The sequence below is a fragment of the Tenebrio molitor genome, chromosome X (assembly GCF_963966145.1).
Source record: "Tenebrio molitor chromosome X, icTenMoli1.1, whole genome shotgun sequence".
NCBI classification, from domain to species: Eukaryota; Metazoa; Arthropoda; class Insecta; order Coleoptera; family Tenebrionidae; genus Tenebrio; species Tenebrio molitor.
In genome coordinates, this window is record NC_091055.1 from 8,589,607 (window position 1) to 8,611,032 (window position 21,426).

Below are 21,426 nucleotides of genomic sequence, written 5' to 3' on the forward strand. Positions count from 1 at the left end.
GGAGCAGTGTCTCTGCTTTGTCACACTCACGGCATTTATCGATAATGTCCTCTCTTTGATTTGGAGGCTTAAAAGTGAACAATGAGTTACGCATTTCGATATTGTTTAGTGTTATCGTTGTTTATAATTTATTTTCTTCATTAAAATATACAATTTTGTTGTTAATATGCTATTTAAAAGTGATTGATAAATAATTAAAATGTTTCCCTGTAATACAAAAGTTTCACTTCTATCGTGCGTCTTTACGACAAATTCTGTTTTTTTTATACGTTGTAATTCAACAGTGGCCCAGACTGACAAAAATTGCCAAAAAAACTTACTTACCTAAAGTATTGTCGCAAAACACATCCTTCACTTTTTTTTTCCATTATCATAATGACGTGACATTTTTTCTTAATTCGCCCAATTCTCGAGTTCAAAACTATAAAAATCGATTTTACGATGTACATGAAATTTCAAATATTCAAACCTGGAAAACTACAATTCCCCTAATATAGTTAGATAGTATTTAATGCAAATTCTTTTATTAAAACGAGTTAACGACAACTAACGAAACAAATAAATAAGAAACGAAGAACACAAATATTAAAAAAACGCAATAAAAAAAAAGGTAACTTGAACAATATTATTTATCACTGGCTTGCTCCTCAGCCTCGCCAGCAAATTTAAATCCTCCTTCCACGGTGTAACGATTTTTCAAAGCATCTTTGAGAAGAGCATCCAAAATGGCATTACCCTAAAAAAGAAACACCGTTCAAATCCCTAACTAATCATACATATTAGTATATTACTGGAGGTAACTGGACACCATCTCCATGCGGGCCCAAATTAACTGGGGGCAACGGAGGTGGTGGTGACGCTAAAATCTTGGGCTTCTGTAACAAAAATAAAATGACTTCATCGTCAACTTTTCGATAATAATATCTACTACAAAGTCATCGCATTTTGACAATGTTTTTAGAACACTAATTGGTGTAACTGGTGATACGTAATGAGGGTGAAAAATGATTTTTAATTAGAAACGACGATTATATAAACAATATGATACCTTAATTCCTGAAGTTCCAGGTTCATTCTTAACTTCTGAAATTCCAGGTTCATTCTTAACTTCTGAAATTCCAGGTTCATTATTGATCTAGAAATAAAGTTAAAGGTAAATGGGATAACTACATATGCATTAAACTTACAAATCCGCTCTCAGTCTCTGAAGTTTGAGGTTCTTCACCAATCTAAAAATAAAGTAAAGCTAAGTCACCTAACTAAATACATATACTTTAAACTTACAGTTGCTTTGTCAATGTCAGTCTCAGGTTTTTCATCAGTCTATAAATAAAGTTTAAGCTAAGTGGAATAAGCGAATATGAATTAAACTTACAATTCCTTGGTTCTTTCTTTCAGCAACAAATCGACTACCAGTTTTTAACTTATGTTTCAATTCCTGACTCAACAAAAAAGCTAATCGGCGCCTTTCTTGCTCTTCTTCATAATGAGTAGTAGAGCTAGTGGTGGTGGGAGGGACGTCACGACTACCAGTTTTTAACTTATGTTTCAATTCCTGACTCAACAAAAAAGCTAATCGGCGCCCTTCTTGCTCTTCTCCATAATGAGTAGTAGAGCTAGTGGCGGTGGGAGGGACGTCACGACTACCAGTTTTTAACTTTTGTTTCAATTCCTGACTCAACAAAGAAGCTAATCGGCGCTTTTCTTGCTCTTCTTCATAATGAGTAGTAGAGCTAGTAGCGGTGGGAGGTACCTCACTTGCTACAAAACACAAATTTTTCATTCTGATTTTTAAATACTCTTTATTAAAACACACCTGCAACGTATGTTTCATACTCTGCATCTTTGATGTTGGGTTCGTTTGCATTAGGATTTACTACTTTTTTATCACACGCCGATTCTAACACCAGTGAAGTATCGTTTCTTAATTCTTGTTCTACCTGAACCACTGGCTTCGAACGGTGCGTTTTAATTTCGTACAATTCATGCAAACCATCCAAGGATTCATGAAAATTGTACACTTCACGACAAAGTACACCAATGCAATCAATCAACTGTTCTTTTTCAGCCGGTTGCATATCGCCCTGTTAAAAATTACAGAAACAGATATAAATTGTTTTGATTTTGAAGATAAATTCTAAAAGATCTTGATTCAATTTTAATTACACTTTTAAAAAAAAATTAAATCACCCACCTTTTGTAACTTTGTTAAAATAACTTGGCAGTTTTTCAAGATTTCTGATGTGTGCATTATTGTTTTGGCAACACTGACATTTAACTTTGAATCAGTATCAGGCCTAGCCAGAGGCAGTTTACATTCCGTTTTAAGTTCAGTTCTACTGAGCTTATAATACTTTACATCATCAAACATTTTCTTTGTTTTGATATAACAATCTCTAGATATGTCCTTCATCTTAATGACAATTATGTCTAATATTTCATCAACGTTATAGTTATATTCAATCCATTTATCAGGACATAGAGTAACAGCCAAACATGTCAAACAATGTGATGTAATTAACATATAAATGTTTTCGAGTTTCTAAAAACAAAGGAAAAATAGAATTTGATTAACAAATAAATATCAATACAGACTTGCATATAAATAACACAATCATTTATATTTTTCACATCAAAAACTCTCAAGTGTTCAAAAAACTCATCTTCGAGGTAAATATAACGATCTTTCAAATCAGGAACGTAAGCATCTAATAGACTCATACACATTTTAAAGTTTTCGAAAACATAAATCTCTTGTAAGAAGATATTATGAATGAAGTCCTCAATTCTTTTCGTATAAGGGTTGATTTGGGTGGCAGTTATTTCACTACAACTTATTATGAATTTTACTATTACAACATAAAATCAACAAACCTTGCATCTTTTCTATACTGGATATATTTATATATCATGCGATTCAGCTTTGTATTGTCAGAAATCGACTGGATCAGCATCTCCATGTTGTTTCTACGCTTCCTACGGCATAATGATTCTACTAAATGCTTTACACCAACTATGATTACTGGTGCAGCACAAAGTGGAATATACGATATTGGACATTTTTTCTGTATAATTAATAACGAACTGGTTAAAGAAATTGCCCCAGCCCACTTCTGGTAGAACGGGAACCGCTTGTCGTTGCAATAATAGAATCTGCTATCATAACATACTCGAACATATGCTAAGTCGTCATCCAAGAGCAGTCCAGATCTTATGATACATTGAATATGGTGATCAAGCAGCTGAAAATAAATTTTTACTAACAGGACTAATTAATATTGAAATACTTACCGAAATATCATGTAAAACTATTTTTCTGTTGGAAGCCATTTTTTCCGTGTTTCCACAAAACAAAACAAAATTACATCAAAATAATAAACAAACCAGCCACCTTACCTTTTAAATTAAAAACCAGCCACCTTACCTTTTAAATTGAATACATGCCGAAAAAACCAGCATGGACCACCAATTGACATCTGTCACTGTCAATTCAACAAAAACATAACCTCAAAATATATCTTTTTTTAATTAATAAATGCAGTTATTAGATGTTGTAAGAACCGTTTCAAAATTAGTGTGATAATAGGAATCATGCTTATAAAGTACGTGTGATATCTCAAAATTTAAGTAAACAGGAAACAATCATTCAGATAGTCGGAAGTATTAAATCCTTTATCCGATGTAACTGATGATATATTAAAACACATAACACAAAATTGAATCTAGCAGAACAAAGTTATTAAACATATCTGACAAGTCGGTAAAGTTAATATGAAAATCGAAAAATTGACAAGTACAAAGAAAGCAACCCAAGTGTTTTCGAGTTGCAAATATCCAGCGACTGATGTTAACCATTGTGTACACTTTTTATACAAAAATACTTCAGCCGAAATGTTTTAATGATAAGTAATATACCCGTATTTTGTTGGCAATGATTTATGTAAATTTAAATAAATCTGTGATCTTTTCTCAATCTACTGCTATAGTAATAGAAATAATCGTACAAAGAAAATAAATCATTGAAAGTGCAATCAAAATCTATTTTTCAGTTAAGAAATCTACGAAAACTTAATGTAAAAATGCTCGAAATGATTTTAATTATTACTTAGATTAATACCGGCACAACTGAACAATTTGTGATCTTTATATATTTTATGTACACACGATTGCTTTAAATATAACAGATCTATATAATTTTATATTGTAGCATAAATCACGGATGCAGTACCAAAGCGCTCCGTACTAACCCTTTCGAAGCGCTACCGTCGCCAGCGAGAATCTAAGAGTCTCACCACAAACCTTTGTTAACTTTGTTTACCTTTATGTAAATAAACAATTTACAACACAAACACTGTTAAAAGTGGCTCCACAACGTGGGGCATAATGTTAAAAGTGGCGCCCAACGTGGGGCCAAAAATCCCCGACCCACCAACAGAGTTCAAGCACTGAGCACGGTCTTACTCTGAAAATCCAAAAATCCAACAGAATTCAAGCACTAATCACGGTCTTACTCTAAAAATTCCAAAGTCCACGACTCAACACAGAGTTCAAGCACTGAACGGCACTGAAGACGGTCCACCCGGTCTTACTCTAAGAGTCTCCGACGTCCAAACATTGAACGATAGAGTTTAAGCACTGAAAGGCACTGACAACGGTCCAACCGGTCTTACTCTACCAACCCAAAAACGATCGTCACCAAAAGCCCGTGCCTTTGCAACGTCGCAGTCCGCGACTGAACGACGCCATGGCCATCCAAATGTTCCAGCAGTGGATGACTCGACTTGAACCAACGACAACGCCGGTCGCCGCTGGTGCAACACAGGTTTGCTGCTACGGATGCCAACGTCCTGGTATCCACCGGAAAAATTGTCCAACCTGTAACGTAACCGACTCCGGGACCAGCGCTCTCAATGGGTTCTGCGCCCTGTGCCATGGTACCACGACGAAGCCCCACAGTCTCGGTATCTATATCCGGTGTACAAGAGTCCGCCATCGTAGATACCGTCGCCTGCTACAGTGTCGCCAGCGCCGGTCTCGACAAACACTTGTTAGCAACCGGCCACCCAACGCAAAAGGTAATCGTGAAAACCACCCTCGCCGACAACGACGCCAGAGAAAATGGACCTCTGCCTCCAACAAGCGTCATCACGCACGCAGCCGTACCTCACGGAAGAAGCGTCTGGAATGTATACCAGGCTCAAGGTAGTAGTGACTACATTATGCAAGACGCAGCCGATGCTCGAATGGATTACAAGATGGAATCTAGTTCCGGGTACGACAGCCCGATAAGAATCCACCTAGCCACTTTGCACCTTCGCCCTGTGGAAGGGGCCTCACTCCCAGAGAACGAAAAGGAACGACTCAACGCCCTGCTGGATCAGTACGCCGAGTTATTCGCGAAAACTGAACCTCCAACCCCCTTCGCACAGTACCGAATCGATACTGGTGACAGCACCCTGATCGCTTCTCCCCCGTATCGACTTACTCCGGGTAAGAAACAGACTACCCAGACAGAAATTCACGCCATGTTAGAAGCCTTCCAAACGTTAAAGAAGCAGCTCACTAGCACCCCTGTCCTCCGGACAGCTGATCCTACCCAGCCATTTATCTTACGTATGAATAGCAGCGCCTACGCCTACGCAGTCTTATTCCAGGGGGAGGCGCCCGAGGAATGCTCCATCGAGTACGCTAGCTGCCTTCTCACCAAGACGGAAAGGAACTGCTCTACCAGAGAAAGAGAAGTATTGGCCAATGTATGGACAATTAATAAATTTCGCAGCTACGTCAAAGAGACCAGCATAGTCGTCATCATTGATTGTCGACCATTACCTTGGTTCATCACCCTGAAGCCACCCCCCGACTTCTACAACTCCACGAAAGCTGGAAAGAAGCTCGAGAGACTCATGAAAAGAAACAAGATCGCCGTAAGCAGAACGCCGGCTTACAGCTCCGTTCCAGCCCGGTGTTCTGGCGTACGCCAACCTCCATGCCTTCAGCAACGCAGCACATGGATTCAAACGATCCCACAAGCCATGACCTAGCCGCCCGAGACAAACCAGCAGAGCCCTTGGTACCTACCACGTCTCGCAACTCACCCCGGATCCAGAATCTGAGGACGCCGCGCCCAAACCGATTCACTCCATCAAGAAGCGCGGCAGACCCCGAAAGAATCAGGTCCAATAATCGGGCCGATTCTATTAGACCTGAGGGGGAGTATGTAGCATAAATGACGGATGTAGTACCAAAGCGCCCCGTACTAATCCTTTCGAAGCGCTACCGTCGCCAGCGAGAATCTAATCGCTGGGCCCCTACCATCATTATCAGCTGCGCGCCGTCGGAGCGTACCGCACCATCCCCAGCCAGGCTATAAAAGGGATGCACGCATGGACAATTAATCATTATTTATATGATCATTCGAGCTCCCTCAAAAGTCTCACCACAAACCTTTGTTAACTTTGTTTACCTTTATGTAAATAAACAATTTACAACATAAACACTGTTAAAAGTGGCTCCACAACGTGGGGCATAATGTTAAAATATGTATATATTAATTATTTAAGGGGCCATGTTGTGACTTACAGTTACTTACTTAGTTTTTTTTTTATATGTTTGTTATGCGTTTATTTAATTTATTCAAATATTTTAAGTATATTGTTAATCTAATTGTTTATAACATTTTTCAAAAATCTAACTCATTTTCGCCAAATAAACTTAAGTCAATTAAAATATCTTCAATTGAATTTTGTTTGGACCTCATCAATACTCCTAAAGCTAAAATAATGTAATGTTAGTCTGTGATCAAGTAGAAAACGTTAAAGGCGAAATATAAGATATATTTTTAAAGATGACGTTAAAATGTAGGTTTATTATAACTAGAATCATCATTCCACCAAGAAACTAATAAAAAAAATTGGAGAGAACTTACAAAACTTCGGGAGTTTACATTATATCCCCAAATAATTTTTTTTTAATATGTTGCAATTCAACTGTCCCAGGCTGAGAAAAATGCTAAAAAAACTTACCTACCTAAAGTATAGTCGCAAAACAAATCCTTCACTTTTTTTCCATTTTATGATAGGTAATGAAGTGAAAATATTTTCTTAATTTTATCTGAAATTATATGAAATCATTGTATTCACCCAATTCTCGGGTTGAAAACTATAAAAATCGAATTTACCATATACAGGTGTCTTAAAAAAAACGCCCCGCGCTATAACTTGGCTATTGATGACTCAAATGAAAACAATTAATGAGAATCTATAATTTTTTTATTGATTGTTAGTTTTTTTTTTTCTGATTGTAATGGCATAAAAAACTATACCCTTTGTTAACAAAATTTCCGAGAAAAAAAGGAAAATATGTTGCATCAAAATTATGTAGATTTATCCATATTTCATAAACGAAAATTTTTTGTTAGTGTGCTGGACTTCACTTAAATGTCAATTTTACGCACGTTTCATGTTGCAAATTTTATTTATTTAATTATAATTCATAAAAATCATTGAATAATGAAGGTCGGTTAACTTGATTTTTTCATTAATATGACAATAAATCTAATTTTGATGCAACATAGGTATTTTCCTTTTTTTCTCGGAAATTTTGTTATCAAAGGTTTAGTTTTTTTATGCCATTACAATCAGAAAAAAAACTGCAGAATCAATAAAAAAAAAATTATAGGTTACCGTTTGAAAAATAAAAGTTGCTCATTGCCCGTAAATGGGTAGATGGTATAAAAATTATATGCTTACTCAGGTTTGTAGTGTTTTTAGAGTCATTTCGTCTCCTGTATAATTTTTTTCATTTGGGTCATCAATAGCAAAGTTATAGCGTGGGCCATTTTTTTAAGACCCTGTATATGAAATTTAAAATATTCAAAACTGAAAAACTACAATTCCGCTAAAATAATTAAATAGTATTTAATACAAATTCTTTTATTAAAACGAGTTAACGACAACTAACGAAACAAATAAATAAGAAACGAAAAACAAAATATGTATCAAAAAAAGATTATTTGAACAATGTTATTTATCACTGGCTTGCTCCTCAGTCTCGCCAGAAAAATCAAATACTTCTTCTACGGTGTTACGATCTTTGGAAGCAGCTTTGAGAATAGCCTCCAAAAAGGAATTACGCTAAAAAAGAAACACCGTTCAAGTCCCTAGCTAATCATACATATCAGATATATTACTGGAGGTAACTCGACACCATCTCCATGCGGGCCCAAATTAACTGGGGGCAACGGCGGTGGAGGTGGTGGTGACGCTAAAATCTTGGGCTTCTGTAACAAAAATAAAATAACTTCATCGTCAACTTTTCGATAGTAACATCAACATCTATCATAAAGTTATCGCATTTTGGCAGTTTTTAGAACACTAATTGGTGTAACCAGTATGTGTAATGAGGGTAAAAAATATTTTTTAAATAGAAACGACAATATAATACCTCAATTCGTGAAGTTCCAGGTTCATTATTGATCTAAAAATAAAGTTAAAGGTAAATGGGATAACTACATATGCGTTAAACTTACAAATCCTTTCTCAGTCTTTGAAGCTTGAGGTTCTTCATCAATCTAAAAATAAAGTAAAGCTAAGCAACCTAACTAAATATACTTTCAACTTACAGTTCCTTTCTCAATCTCAGTCTCGGGTTTTTCATCAGTCTATAAATAAAGTTTAAGCTAAGTGGAATAAGCGAATATGAATTAAACTTACAATTCCTCTTTTCTTTCTTGCAGCAACAAATCGACTATCAGTTTTTAACTTGTGTTTCAATTCCTGACTCAACAAAGAAGCTAATCGACGCCTTTCTTGCTCTTCTTCATAATGAGTAGTAGAGCTAGTGGCGGCGGGAGGTACGTCACTTGCTACAAAATACAATATTCAATTTTGATTTTTAAATACTCTATTGAAACACACCTGCAACGTATGTTTCATACTCTTCATCGTCGCTGTTGGGTTCGTTTGCATTAGGATTTACTTCTTTGTTATCACACGCCGACTCTAACACCAGTGAAGTATCATTTCTTAATTCCTGTTCTATCTGAGCCACTGGCTTCGAACGATGCGTTTTAATTTCGTACAATTTATGTAAAACATCCAAGGATTCATGAAAATTGTAAACTTCACGACAAAGTGCACCAATGCAATCAATCAATTGTTCTTTTTCAGCCGGTTGCATGCCGCCCTATTAAAAATTACAGAAACTGATATACATTGTTTTGATTTTGAAGATAAACTCTAAATGATCTTGATTCAATTTAAATTACACTTTTTAAATTTTTTTTGAAGTGAAACTTTTTATGGGAGGGTCTTGAAATTCTGATCGGCAACCTTTTTGTGTGACGAAAAGTGGTGGGGGTAAACACTATTGGGTCGAGTGGGAGCAGTGTCTCTGTCTTTGTCACACTCACGGCATTTACCGATAATGTCCTCTCTTTGATTTGGAGGCTTAAAAATGAACAATGAGTTACGCATTTCGATATTGTTTAGTGTTATCGTTGTTTATAGTTTATTTTCTTCATTAAAATATACAATTTTGTTGTGAATATGCTATTTAAAAGTGATTGATGAATAATTACAATGTTTCCCTGTAATAAAAAAGTTTCACTTCTATCGTGCGTCTTTACGACACATTCTGTTTTTTTTTAAATCACTCACCTTTTGTAATTTTGTTAAAATAACTTGGGACTTTTCCAAGATTTCTGATATGTGCATCATTGTTCTAGACACACTTGCATATAATTTTGAATCAGTATCAGGCTTAGGCAGTTTACAGTCCATTTTAAATTCAGTTCTACTGAGGTTATAATACTTTACATCATCAAACATTTTCTTTGTTTTAATATAACAATCTCTAGATATGTCCTTCATCTTAGTCACAATTATGTCTAATATTTCATCAACGTTATAATTATATTCATTCCATTTATCAGGACATAGAGTAACAGCCAAACATGTCAAACAATGTGATGTAATTAATATATAAATGTTTCTGAGTTTCTAAAAACAAAGGAAAAGTAGAATTTGATTAACAAATAAACATCAATACAGACTTGCATATAAATAACACAATCATTCATATTTTTCACATCAAAAACTCTCAAGTGTTCAAAAAACTCATCTTCGAGGTAATTATAACGATCTTTCAAATCAGGAACGTAAGCATCTAATAGACTCATACACATTTTAAAGTTTTCGAAAACATAAATCTCTTGTAAGAAGATATTATGAATGAAGTCCTCAATTCTTTGCGTATAAGGGTTGATTATGGTAGCAGTTGATTCACTACAACTTATTATGAGTTTTACTATGACAACATAAAATCAACAAACCTTGCATCCTTTCTATACTGAAAATATTCATATATCATGCGATTCAGCTTTGTATTGTCAGAAATTGACTGGATTAGCATCTCCATGTTGTTTCTACGCTTTCGATGGCACAGTGATTCTATTAAATGCTTTACACCAACTATAATTACTGGTGCAGCACAAAGTGGAATATATGATATTGGATATTTTTTCTGTATAATTAATAAGGAACTAATTAAAGAAATTGCCCCAGCCCACTTCTGATAGAACGGGAACCGCTTGTCGTTGCAATAATAGAATCTGCTATCATAACATACTTGAACATATGCTAAGTCGTCATCCAAGAGCAGTCCAGATCTTATGATACATTGAATATGGTGATCAATCAGCTGAAAATAAATTTTTACTAACAGGATTAATTAATGTAGAAATAAATACTTACTGAAATATCATTTAAAACTATTTTTTTGTTGGAAGCCATGAAATACTTACTGAAATATCATTTAAAACTACTTTTTTGTTGGAAGCCATTTTTTCCGTGTTTCAACAAAACAAAACAAAATTACATCAAAATAATAAACAAACCAGCCACCCAGCCACCTTACCTTTTAAATTAAATGCCGACCGAAAAACCCAGCATGGACCGATTTAGCATTTTTGACATCTGTCAATTCAACAAAAACATAACCTCAAAATTTATCTTTTTTAATTAATAAATGCAGTTATTAGATATTGTAAGAACGGTTTCAAAATTAGTGTAATAATATGAATCACGCTTATAAAGTACCTGTGATACCTCAAAATCTGAGTAAACAGGAAACAATCATCCAGGTAGTTGAAGTATTAAACCATTTATCCAATGTAACTGATGATATATTGAAACACATAAGCAACAAAGTTGAATCTAGCAGAACGAAGCTATTAAACATATCTGACAGAGTCGGTAAAGTTAATATGAAAATCGAAAAATTGACAGGTGCAAAGAAAGCAACCCAAGTGTTTTCGAGTTGCAAGTATCCAGCGACTGATGTTAACCAGCAGTATATTTCTATATTTAGTGATGTTAAATCGCCGGAATTAGTGAGGCACAAAGTGAAACATAAAAAAATTACGTTTAATGAAGAGCCTTTGGATAAACTTTATGTGTACCATGTTAAGGTGAAGAAAAATGATAACAAAGAGACAGTTAATGGTTTAGGAGATATTCCAAATGATGTAGATTGTGTTAATGATCTTTTGCTGTATAATTCGGGCAAGAATCTTTACAAGAATTTCGTCATGTCTGATGCACTAGAAGTATCTCAACAAATAAAAGAGCAGGAACATAATGACAGTTCAAGTATAGGTGCAGCCCCACTTTCGATAAGCGAAAGATCAACGCTGACTCGTTCGTCGACGCAAACCTATTTTTATACTCCAAATTTAGGGGAAGTACCGGCTTTAGATGTACCTCTGGATCTACCTGATCTTCCCAATGTAGCCGACGATCTCCGTTACGACACAGAGTTGGGGCCAGGAATAGCCCCTTCTGTAACGACAACTCCAAACATCCCAGATTTACCTGTCATTGAACAAACTGAACAGGCCAAAGAGAATCTACCAGAAATTGAACTTCCACTCCCTCCCCCACCGTCAACCATTAAAACTGACGAAAGTCAACAACTCCAAAAAGTTCCTATTAAAATCGAACCGCCGAAACCCTCAACACCACCCGTCGAAACTGAAACACCTAGCGAATTGTCTGAACTACCCCAGCTAGATGTACGCGCTAGCCTAATGGAAGCAATCAGAAAAGCAGGAGGAACGAAAAATCTAAAATCGACCGCTACACCAAAAAGTGATGCAGCTAAGCCAGTGGTTTGTCACTAAGTTCTATTGTTAAAAATAATTTTTTGTTTTGTACGTTACAGAGTGGCGGCGATCTGATGGCGGATCTTCATGCGAAATTGTCAATGAGGAGAAAGGGTATTTCAGGAACTAAAAAGCAAGAAAGTATGGATGCCAGTACAGCAATGGAGAAGATATCAGCCATGATACCACCTCCTGTACCCACTGAAATAAATGAAAACAACACTGAAGACGAAGACTGGGACGACTAAAATTCCTCCAATATTATTAACCTGTTAAATATATATTTTATATCAATGCGTATAAAGTTTAAATTTGTTTTTTATAATATGCATAAATATAACCATGTTGCCTAGTTATTTTTGTCTATAAAATAATCTTTTACAATCAAGTGAATCCAAAATCACGACGGGACAAATCGCATGAAAAAATCATTGTCCACGAGTGCTGTTGCCTAATGGTTGGCCAAACAATGGTAAAGTTCGCTAAACGGATTTCTGTTATTTTTCCACAATTTTATGTCTGAAGCTATGGTAACTATATTTTTTGTTAAACATTAACGTATCTCATGGGAGAACTGTCTCAGTTTTTTTGAAAAATCGATTCATTTAAAAAAAAAATTACGTTTTTTATTAATTTCCGTTATTTTTTTATTTTAGGCAATTTAAAAAGTGCATTGGATTCAGAAGAACGTATCTCATGGGGCGACTGTCTCACTTTTTTGAAAAACAAATTAGACTGGAAAAAAAATAAAAGTTTAACAAAACGGGTAAAATTCGGTTATTAGGCAGCCCACTACACTTCTGAACTACCTGGGGGTCGTAAACCCGGGTTGTCATAATCAGTAATAATCACTGCTTAACACCCTCAAGGCAACTTTCTTTTGTCTGTGGGTTGGGAAGATATATACTTGCGCTCAGCTCACGGGAACAAACTGGTCATCCTCGGGGCAGGGCCGGCTTACTGCGATCGCCAACTTATGAATCCCACTTTTAAAATTTAGTGTCGTTGCCGTTTCGTGCGTTAATGAAAATATTCCCGATTCGGGCGTCGTCCCCAGTCTTTACCTGCTGTGAGTGCCGTTTCGTGCGTTGGTCCGCTGACAATGCGGGATACGGTCATGTACCGAATACCTACCCAATATTTACTTAAGAAAGCATATTTTTAATCAAATACATCATACATATGTACATACATTTATTTTTTGTACTCATAGCCTTGAAAGCGACGCTTCCAACATCCAACGCTCACTCAGCAACGAGTGTTTCCCGATCGACTCGAATCTAAAAATTGCAAAAAACACTAGCCCTTTAAGGCATTCAAAAAAAAAATCCGTCTTGATAATAATAACATTTAGTTCCTAAAATACAACTTCCCTGGATTTTCCTCCATTAAAAAATTAGGGAAATATGTATAATCGTTGAAAATTGTTCCTACAAAATTCACAAATTATTGCAAAAATTGAAATGTAAAGTGAAGCAATTGTTTCTAATAACCAAAGGTCACTGCCCACTTAGTTTTATGTTCGTTTATGTTTAATGTATTAAAACAAAACATTTTAATTTAATTTTCGTACAAAAAATATTGTACGAAGCACTTGCGTGAAGTCATCTTCCGCTCATTCACGCATTAATTAAAGGCACTCGCTCCTACATCGCTCGTGCTTTAAAAAATGCGCTCATGCGGGAACATCGTCTTCCCGCACTTGGTAAATAACTATCTCGTAGTTACCATGTTTCGCTGTCAAATACCTAATGTTATCCAAAACTTTTCAAGTTGGGACTGATTTCGTTCACTTGACTGTAGACTTATATCTTAGGCTTCTCATACTTGTTTGATTTCGCTTCGAATAAGGTACTTTGCCGGAAAGGTTTTATGACGAACTCCTACTTACTTTATATTTACCTTTCTAGAGTGCATTTAAGTGCAAAATAAGTGTGTTTTTCACATTAGACGTGAAGAGGTTTTATAATAACTTTTCCATCAGCCAGTACCTATTCAGGTACAGATATAAATTGGAGTCCATTAGTACCATTGCGGAGAAAGCCCTATAAAGGACGACGCACGAACTGGCACTATATCTATATCTAAATGTATAGCAAATTCTTGGCACCCGAAACGACACTAAAACAGGTAGCAAACCAAAAACACACGAAACGGGAAAAGACGTGGAAAGGTGCCGCGGTGCGGTGGTAGCATTTTCTGAATCATTACCTATTAATTATTATTATCAACATCAAATAAAAGGCTTAACGAAAGATTGGCTAATCTACTAAGACTAGACGAAAAAACGGTTCGAATAAAAATGAATGAACATAATCTGAATACAAAATAACACTCAGTCGTCCGGCCTTCTTACAAAAATATGATGCACAATTCGAATGATCCCCGAAAATATGGTTGGGGCTGTTTAATATGTCGATTTTTAAATACCTACATACTCAATTTTTTTCGCTAGAGGGATATTTTGACATTTACGATATTTAACAGCAGTTACAACAGCTGTTCTAAACTTTAAAATATTGTTACGCAAGAAATTTCTAATTTGAAAATCGACTGGGCATTTTTCCTATTTCTCTAACTTTGTTACAGTATATGTAGTCCAGTCAGTAGGGGATTTTGCCTTACAAAGGGTGGGGTAGTAATGATTTTGAAATATGTTGTTTGAGTAGTGACCCCGATGAAAAATACAAGTTTTTGACCTTGGGGGTGGTGAGCGCGAGCCGCCATCTTAAATGAAAGGTACAAAAAACAAGTTTTCACAGAATAGCTCGATAACCGTTCATTATATGAGAAAAATGTTCAAATAAAAGTTGTAAAGAATAAAATTTGGCAAAATTTGTTTGTATACTGTTCTTCTAAGCTTAATAGGGACTGAGATACAATCGACGAAAGATGCAATTTAACGAAATTGTTACCTACTCCAAAAAACGTCAAACATTATTACAACTAGTAAGGCCCCTTAAGACTTAAAATTCGCCATTTTATCCTGTTTTCGTTGGACTACTTCAGCTACAAAATGTGAGTCAGACGTAACAACTGAATCTGTGGTTTTTGTTGAAAAAAAAACCGCATACCTACCTAGAAAATAGGAAAATGACTAACAAAACTAGGCAAAAAAATCTGAGTTAAAAAGTTCCACATATTAGACTACTAAAACTGAAAATCAATTAGTTTTTCAAGTCCGGCACTCCGACCACTGAATTTGCCAGACGTAACAAAAACCCGTATTTCGAAATGTTCATATTAATATACGTTAAGCCATTGGTCCCGGTCTATTGAGTTGGTCATCATGCCCCTCATAGATTTGTATTTAAACCAGTCCTATTAGACTGTGTAACAACATTTTGATAAATTCAATTATGTATTAAATACAACGTGTCTCTGAAATATAGTTGACTCAAGTTGCAAAAAACCACTTGTCATTTGCAACAGCATCGTTTTCATATTTTTGAACCAAATAAAGGCACAAAGGGACCAGAAAATCATAGTTTGGGTTGAATATTTTCCATATAAGTACAGTTTTAAAGTAATTTCCAATGACTAATGCCATAAAAGTGCTGTTGCAAATGCAAAGTGGTTTTTTGCAACTTGAGTCAACTTTAAGTACATTAATTTTAACTGGTAATAGAACTCGTTAATATCAACAATATATTTAAATTTTTTTTTCCTAAACCTTATAGTTATAATTATTGAAAGATTACTTGCTTCGCCGATGCCGATAAGCGAAGAACAAAAAACAATTGCAAGAAAACTTTCAGTTGTTTCTTGCGAATTTAAATAAAGCGGCTAATTGCTGCGCCCGTTGTTGTAACCTATAATGATAAGGGTGGAAGAGAAAAAAGAGAATCATATGGTAGATATTAAATGAAAACAATTTTAATAATCTATTTTAAACTGACCCTAATGAATCGCCCATAACTAAAATAATGACAAAATGTCTCCTAAAATTTAGTGTATTAATCCGTAAAAATTCTCATGAGGTAATTAAAGTAATCACATCACTAGCCGTTACAAGAAGTGTTCAAAGTGACCGCCTTTATTGTCAATACTTAACACAATAATGAAGGTGCCGACGAAATGATTCTTCCACTCTTTCCAGCATTCCTTTGTTATTGCAAATTGTTGAAGCAGCATGTTTCACCCGTTCTCTTAAAACTTCAAATGTTATACCAAGTCCCCCCACAAGAAGAAGTAAAAAAAATTCACATTTAGATTATTATTACAAGTTGCTGGCTTAACAAATAAGTTATAATTAAATAAAAGTAAATTAAAACCTCAGATTAAATTGAAAAAAAAAAGAAAAATCATAGTTGACTGATGATTTTGAAATTTTGTCTAGAGGCATAGATGTAGATTCTAAACAACTTTTCTTAATAACTTTTTGTCGTATTTACCACATAAAAGGCACTTTACTCTGCAGAAAAATAGGTTTTTTGAAAATTTCCAAGGCATACTTGACTTTTCAAAACTAAAACTATATTAAAAATTAGTCTTTAACCAAGCAGAGCTAAACCCCAAAAAATTAAGATTTAAATCAATTTTTTTTTTATCTTTTACAAGAGTCGTTTCATCTATCTGCGGACACACTGTAGTAATCCGATTTCAGAAAAATGAAACAATCAAATCTGTCAAAATTATTATATTTTTGGAAATAAATCACACTATTCATGAATCACTCTGTAAATAGGCAACTTTCCGTCTTTTTCTTAAAACACTTTAAAATGCACTTGTCCATAGCGCCCGCCTCAAGTGAAATGTGCCGGTACTATAGGCGCATATACATATATATATATATCTCTCTCTCTCTCTAGTCTAAAAATGTTTCACATTTCACAATATGATATTGTGATATTCATTTCACGAGTAAGTGCGCGATCCATGTGTATAAACATAACCTAAATCAGTATTAGAAAAAAAATTAGAATGTAATAATGTCTTTTATACCCGAATATTCCGAACTAGAAGAGTACTTATCGTCGTAAAATATTGGACAATGTTTCATTTATCATTTTGGTTACAGATACATAGAAGATTATTACACCAACAACGAATACTACTACGAAGAAACTGCTTCAGATGTTTGGAACAATTGTGTTGTATTATCAGTCCATAGTGTAATACCAAATTTCATAAAATTAATTGCTGTTAATTTTGGCTTTGGATGTCTGCTCTCTATTGGTATTATTTTTTATATTTTCTATACACAAAATAACTGAGTGTTTGCAGGTTGGGTGCCACTTTCTGTACTCCATCTTCTCACTGGCTGTATAGGAATTTATTTAATATCAACCCTTGACACTTCAAGTGGAAAAATAATTTTATCAGCTTGTTGGATCATATCCTTTTTCCTACTACATATAAATGTTTATTTAAGAAAGTATTTTAATAGCTCAATTTATTTAAAAACTGTACTCATTTTATTGTTAATTTTGTGGTAAGAGCATTTATATGTCACTTGTTGACTTTACATTTTCTCCATTTTTTAGTGAATATTATTTAATTGAATCTCAAATATGGTTACAAATTCGTGGTATTGTAATGATATTAGTCATGAAAATTATATCTTTAGCAGATGACATAGAACATTTAAATTCAATGCCTAGTCTAATTCAGTATTTTGGGTATACCTTGTCTGGAGCAAATGTTCTGTTTGGACCGTGGATCCCATTTAATGATTATTTGAACTTGTATAAGAATCCACATAAGAAGGTTGTTATTTAATGTAGTTAAATGTATATTTCTAATATTTTTTTTACAGAATTTTATATGGATATGTGCAATAGTGAAAGTTCTTGTCACTTCATTATTTTTTCTAACACTGTCAAACTGTTGGAGTAGTTATTTCATAACTGATGATTCAAACAGGTAGATGCCAGAAAACATTTTTTTTAATATGAACGTATTTCATAATAATGTTTTAGATGGTTGGTAGCATATAAAGAAGCATTTTCATTCAGAACAAGTCATTATTTTATTAGTTATTTAGCTGAAGCTGGAATGATAGCTTCAGGTTTTACCAACACAAATAAAAAAGATGTATACAATCAGTTTAGATTCATAGTAACAGAACCACAAGAAATAGAATTCCCTTCGTCTCTCTCAGTTGTTGTCAGGAAATGGAACCAACCCATGCACGATTTTTTGAAAAAATGTTTGTTTTTCTTCAACGAAAAATTAAATAATCTCGTGGATATTTGCAGATGTGTACCAATCATGTTTGGGCTATGGTAAATTCTATGCCATCCTAGCAACCTTTCTGATTTCTTCATTTCTTCACGGCCTTGAACTCAAGGTGTCGATGGTTTTAGTCTCAATCGGAGTATTCTCTTATCTGCAAGTGGCACCAAGGAACAAAATTGCAGAAATATTTGACTGCTGCCTCAAAGTCCGTCCTTGTAAAGACTGCAAACATAAATACAAACGTGATAACATTAGAGTTAGAATAATTTTACTAATCTATTCTTTCGCGACAGTATTTCACTTGGCCTATTTAGGTGTTCTGATGGATCCGTCGACTGATGAAGTGGGTATTTACGAAAAATGGCATCACTTATACTTTCTGAGTCATATTGTAATGTTTTTTAACGCTATGATAATTCTGTAAATAAAATGGATGAAAACTGGCTGCGATCAATTTTTGAAACCATCCAAAAGTTTCCAAAATTAAATTTGATTTCAGTGAGTGTAGTGAAAGGTGTTCAATCCAGGTTTGCTTTGCTATTCTTTATTACAAATTTTACAAATTGGTTTAATTAGAAGACATCTTGCAAGTCGTTGAAACTTCAGATCGAGAGCTCTTTCAGGAAGTTAATTAAAGGCTTCGTAATTCCTTCAGACTAATTTTTAAAGTTGCGCCAAGTATATTTCTTTTGAGAAGCGAAGTAAGTTTGCCGTTAATTAAGCACCGAATCGAAACCGAGGTATAGGCAACTGACTTAACATAATTGCGTAGCAAGAGGTATGCACAAGCTGAAAATGTAAAAATGATCCCGGTGAAGCAGAATACCCTGATTATAGTTGGACCCTTCCATTTATATTTTGGTCTTATGCTGGTTTAACGCTGGCGGGTCAATTCGTCGTCTCTTTCACTACTTTCGAACGAGAATCACGCATACTTTTTGGCTGCCTTTTTGCTAAAAAACAGCCGCCGCTTGTACATGCCCTAAATTTGTTCTTTCAATTTTCAACTTAAACCATTAGTGTGTTACTGGATTGTTCTAAAAAGCAATAATTTCTAAATTTGCAACATGTTGTTCCTCGTAACGTGGTAAGCTGTGTGTTCTGTAAGACAATCGGCTATTTTGTAACAAAAATCATATTGAAGTTTGAAGTTTTTCCAAGTCTACTAACCATACCTGTTAAGTGTTCTATGTTCATTGTTAGCAAAATTCCCAGATTTTATTACTTATTTGGCTATAAAAACGTAATGCTTTTTGGATTTGTGTTGTTTTATTGGCAATAAGCTAAAGAGTATAGCATGGTTTACTTTATTTTTAAGTAAGTTATTCATGTTTCTAAAAATGTTATTTCTAGCTATTTGTATATTGTTCTGGACTAGCGCGCTTCATTTAAACTTCTCTAAATTAGTAATTACGCAAATAAGGCAATAAATTACATCGGTTTACATTGAATATTACCTCCTTTCATCAAAACAACGCCGATTGTTAATCATCGAAATTTTTTAAGCTGTTCGATCAAAAACGTCCAAAATTCAGAGATAAACCGCTTCCTGCTATCATCTGGGTCAATGCCACATCGGATAAATGTCACTAAAATTAGTGTCGTATTCTCCACGAAAACCCTTTATTTAAATTATTTCCGTCAGCTGTTGGACTTTTTCAATCCATTGTATTATTAGATGTGAAATGCTCTTTATAAATGTTGTTTCCACGCATTGTTTTCCCGGTGACAAAAACCGGCGGAAAATAATCATTTTATTCACGCTCCTACTAAAAACAAGATGATTTAATTGGTTTAAAAATAGCGAACTGTTTAAATTTTTGATGCGTGCATGATGATGAACTTTCGAACAGCTTTACATTTTGTCATTGCTCCGTGATATATTCACGAAATAATTTCACGAGTGGTCAATTTAATATGCGTTTAATTCATACGCCCGAAATAATTTTAAATCCTGCACTTCAGAATTTAATCACAGACATCAAAATTCTTCAAGTCGACGCTTCAAGTACAGTGGCGGAACAGAGAGCAGATAAAATCTAGAAACTGATGGAAATACTTGCAATGAAAGCGAGGACGTGTTTTTAAAACAATAATATATTTTTAAACCCTGCCTCGAGAGCAGTGCCGGAACAAAAAACGTTTTTACACCGAAGTAAAAATTGATTTTTCTCCCACCCTCCCCGATCGGTTTTACCTTTCGTTATTATCATTAATTAACGAATTCTCGAACGAGTGCGTACAGTAAAAATGAACCAGGATTTTTTAAACGTTGCGGCATACTTCTATTAGCAAGATTGGTAGCAAAGAGTAAAGTTTTTTTTTTGTAATTTTCGTATAAAAAATATCGATTTACGAGACTTCAGAATTCCCAGGTCTAATCTTTCACACATCCACACGTTAGCTTTCAGCCACGGGAACCATAAATCAATCAAATTAAATAAAAATGATCGTTTTAGCCAAATTAAAGAGTTAATAAATCACGTCGTTCTCCTGTAGGCAGAGCTGAGCTTTGCGAGTTTTTCTTTAGCTCTGTTTTACTCTCATCCGGCCGTAATAATTCTAGTTCAACAACAAGCTTAAATTTGGATCTGCGGAGAAACAGACCGTCAATATTTAATGCGACTGATTAATTTTAAAGAGAGTGTTTGTGATGCACGGCTCACTTGGGACTTTCCTTTTATGTTAAAGAAGATACGAGAAGTGCAAGTCGAAATCCAGTTGTTCCGAATTTGTTAATTAAGCTTAAAGGCGCTGAATAAGACGCGCACATTGGTTAATGGAGAGATATGTAAAGAGAAGTAAATTTGTTCGAACGGTTTGTGTTTCGATGAAGAGAAACAGAGAGAGAGAGAGAGGGAACGATGATGAATTTTGGGGGTTGATTAAAGGTCGGTATCGAATGATGTGAAAAAAGAGGTGATAAATAATGAATGCAGCTGCGAGGAAAAATCGTTATAAAATTGTATCCGAAGCGGAATGATCGGGAACCTTAGGTATGAGGGAGGTGTGTTTGTGGGTAATTGCGGCAGGTTAGTTCTGCGTAGGGGTGGGTTTGTCCGAAGTTGAAATAGTGTTTTAAGTGT

The 21,426-nt window shown here is 34.9% G+C and overlaps 3 protein-coding genes and 1 long non-coding RNA gene across 14 annotated transcripts; 2 read left to right on the plus strand and 2 right to left on the minus strand.

Annotated features, from left to right (window-relative positions):
• Positions 1-507: 507 nt before the first annotated feature.
• LOC138139613 (uncharacterized) lies at positions 508-11,051 on the minus strand. Of its 11 annotated transcripts, XM_069059950.1 has the most exons (13): positions 3,397-3,526; positions 3,292-3,316; positions 3,171-3,242; positions 2,875-2,976; positions 2,596-2,827; positions 2,195-2,542; positions 1,817-2,084; positions 1,376-1,761; positions 1,285-1,323; positions 1,188-1,229; positions 1,049-1,135; positions 792-875; positions 508-736 (listed from the first exon to the last, which is right to left on the minus strand). In XM_069059950.1, the coding sequence occupies exons 3-13, from the start codon at positions 3,176-3,178 to the stop codon at positions 626-628; spliced, it is 1,707 nt and encodes a 568-aa protein (XP_068916051.1). In that variant the 5' UTR covers positions 3,179-3,242; positions 3,292-3,316; positions 3,397-3,526; the 3' UTR covers positions 508-625. The 11 variants fall into 11 exon arrangements, with proteins under 11 accessions (XP_068916051.1, XP_068916043.1, XP_068916044.1 ...); XM_069059942.1 differs by lacking the exons at positions 3,292-3,316; positions 3,397-3,526 and adding exons at positions 10,752-10,818; positions 10,915-11,051 and having other exon boundaries at positions 2,875-3,242; XM_069059943.1 differs by lacking the exons at positions 3,292-3,316; positions 3,397-3,526 and adding exons at positions 10,752-10,821; positions 10,915-10,977 and having other exon boundaries at positions 2,875-3,242.
• Positions 11,052-11,074: 23 nt separating this feature from the next.
• LOC138139616 (WASH complex subunit 1-like) lies at positions 11,075-12,516 on the plus strand. Its single transcript, XM_069059954.1, has 2 exons — positions 11,075-12,166; positions 12,220-12,516. Exons 1-2 carry the CDS (start codon positions 11,075-11,077, stop codon positions 12,406-12,408), a joined length of 1,281 nt encoding a protein of 426 aa, XP_068916055.1. The 3' UTR covers positions 12,409-12,516.
• Positions 12,517-16,971: 4,455 nt separating this feature from the next.
• por (Protein-serine O-palmitoleoyltransferase por) lies at positions 16,972-18,783 on the plus strand. Its single transcript, XM_069061598.1, has 7 exons — positions 16,972-17,126; positions 17,181-17,338; positions 17,387-17,594; positions 17,647-17,869; positions 17,919-18,025; positions 18,082-18,311; positions 18,361-18,783. The coding sequence occupies exons 1-7, from the start codon at positions 17,092-17,094 to the stop codon at positions 18,762-18,764; spliced, it is 1,365 nt and encodes a 454-aa protein (XP_068917699.1). The 5' UTR covers positions 16,972-17,091; the 3' UTR covers positions 18,765-18,783.
• A 504-nt stretch (positions 18,784-19,287) lies between these two features.
• Positions 19,288-21,422, minus strand: LOC138140490 (uncharacterized). Its single transcript, XR_011162516.1, has 2 exons — positions 19,516-21,422; positions 19,288-19,441 (listed from the first exon to the last, which is right to left on the minus strand). It is a non-coding gene; the product is annotated as an uncharacterized lncRNA (long non-coding RNA).
• Between the last annotated feature and the right edge of the window lie 4 nt (positions 21,423-21,426).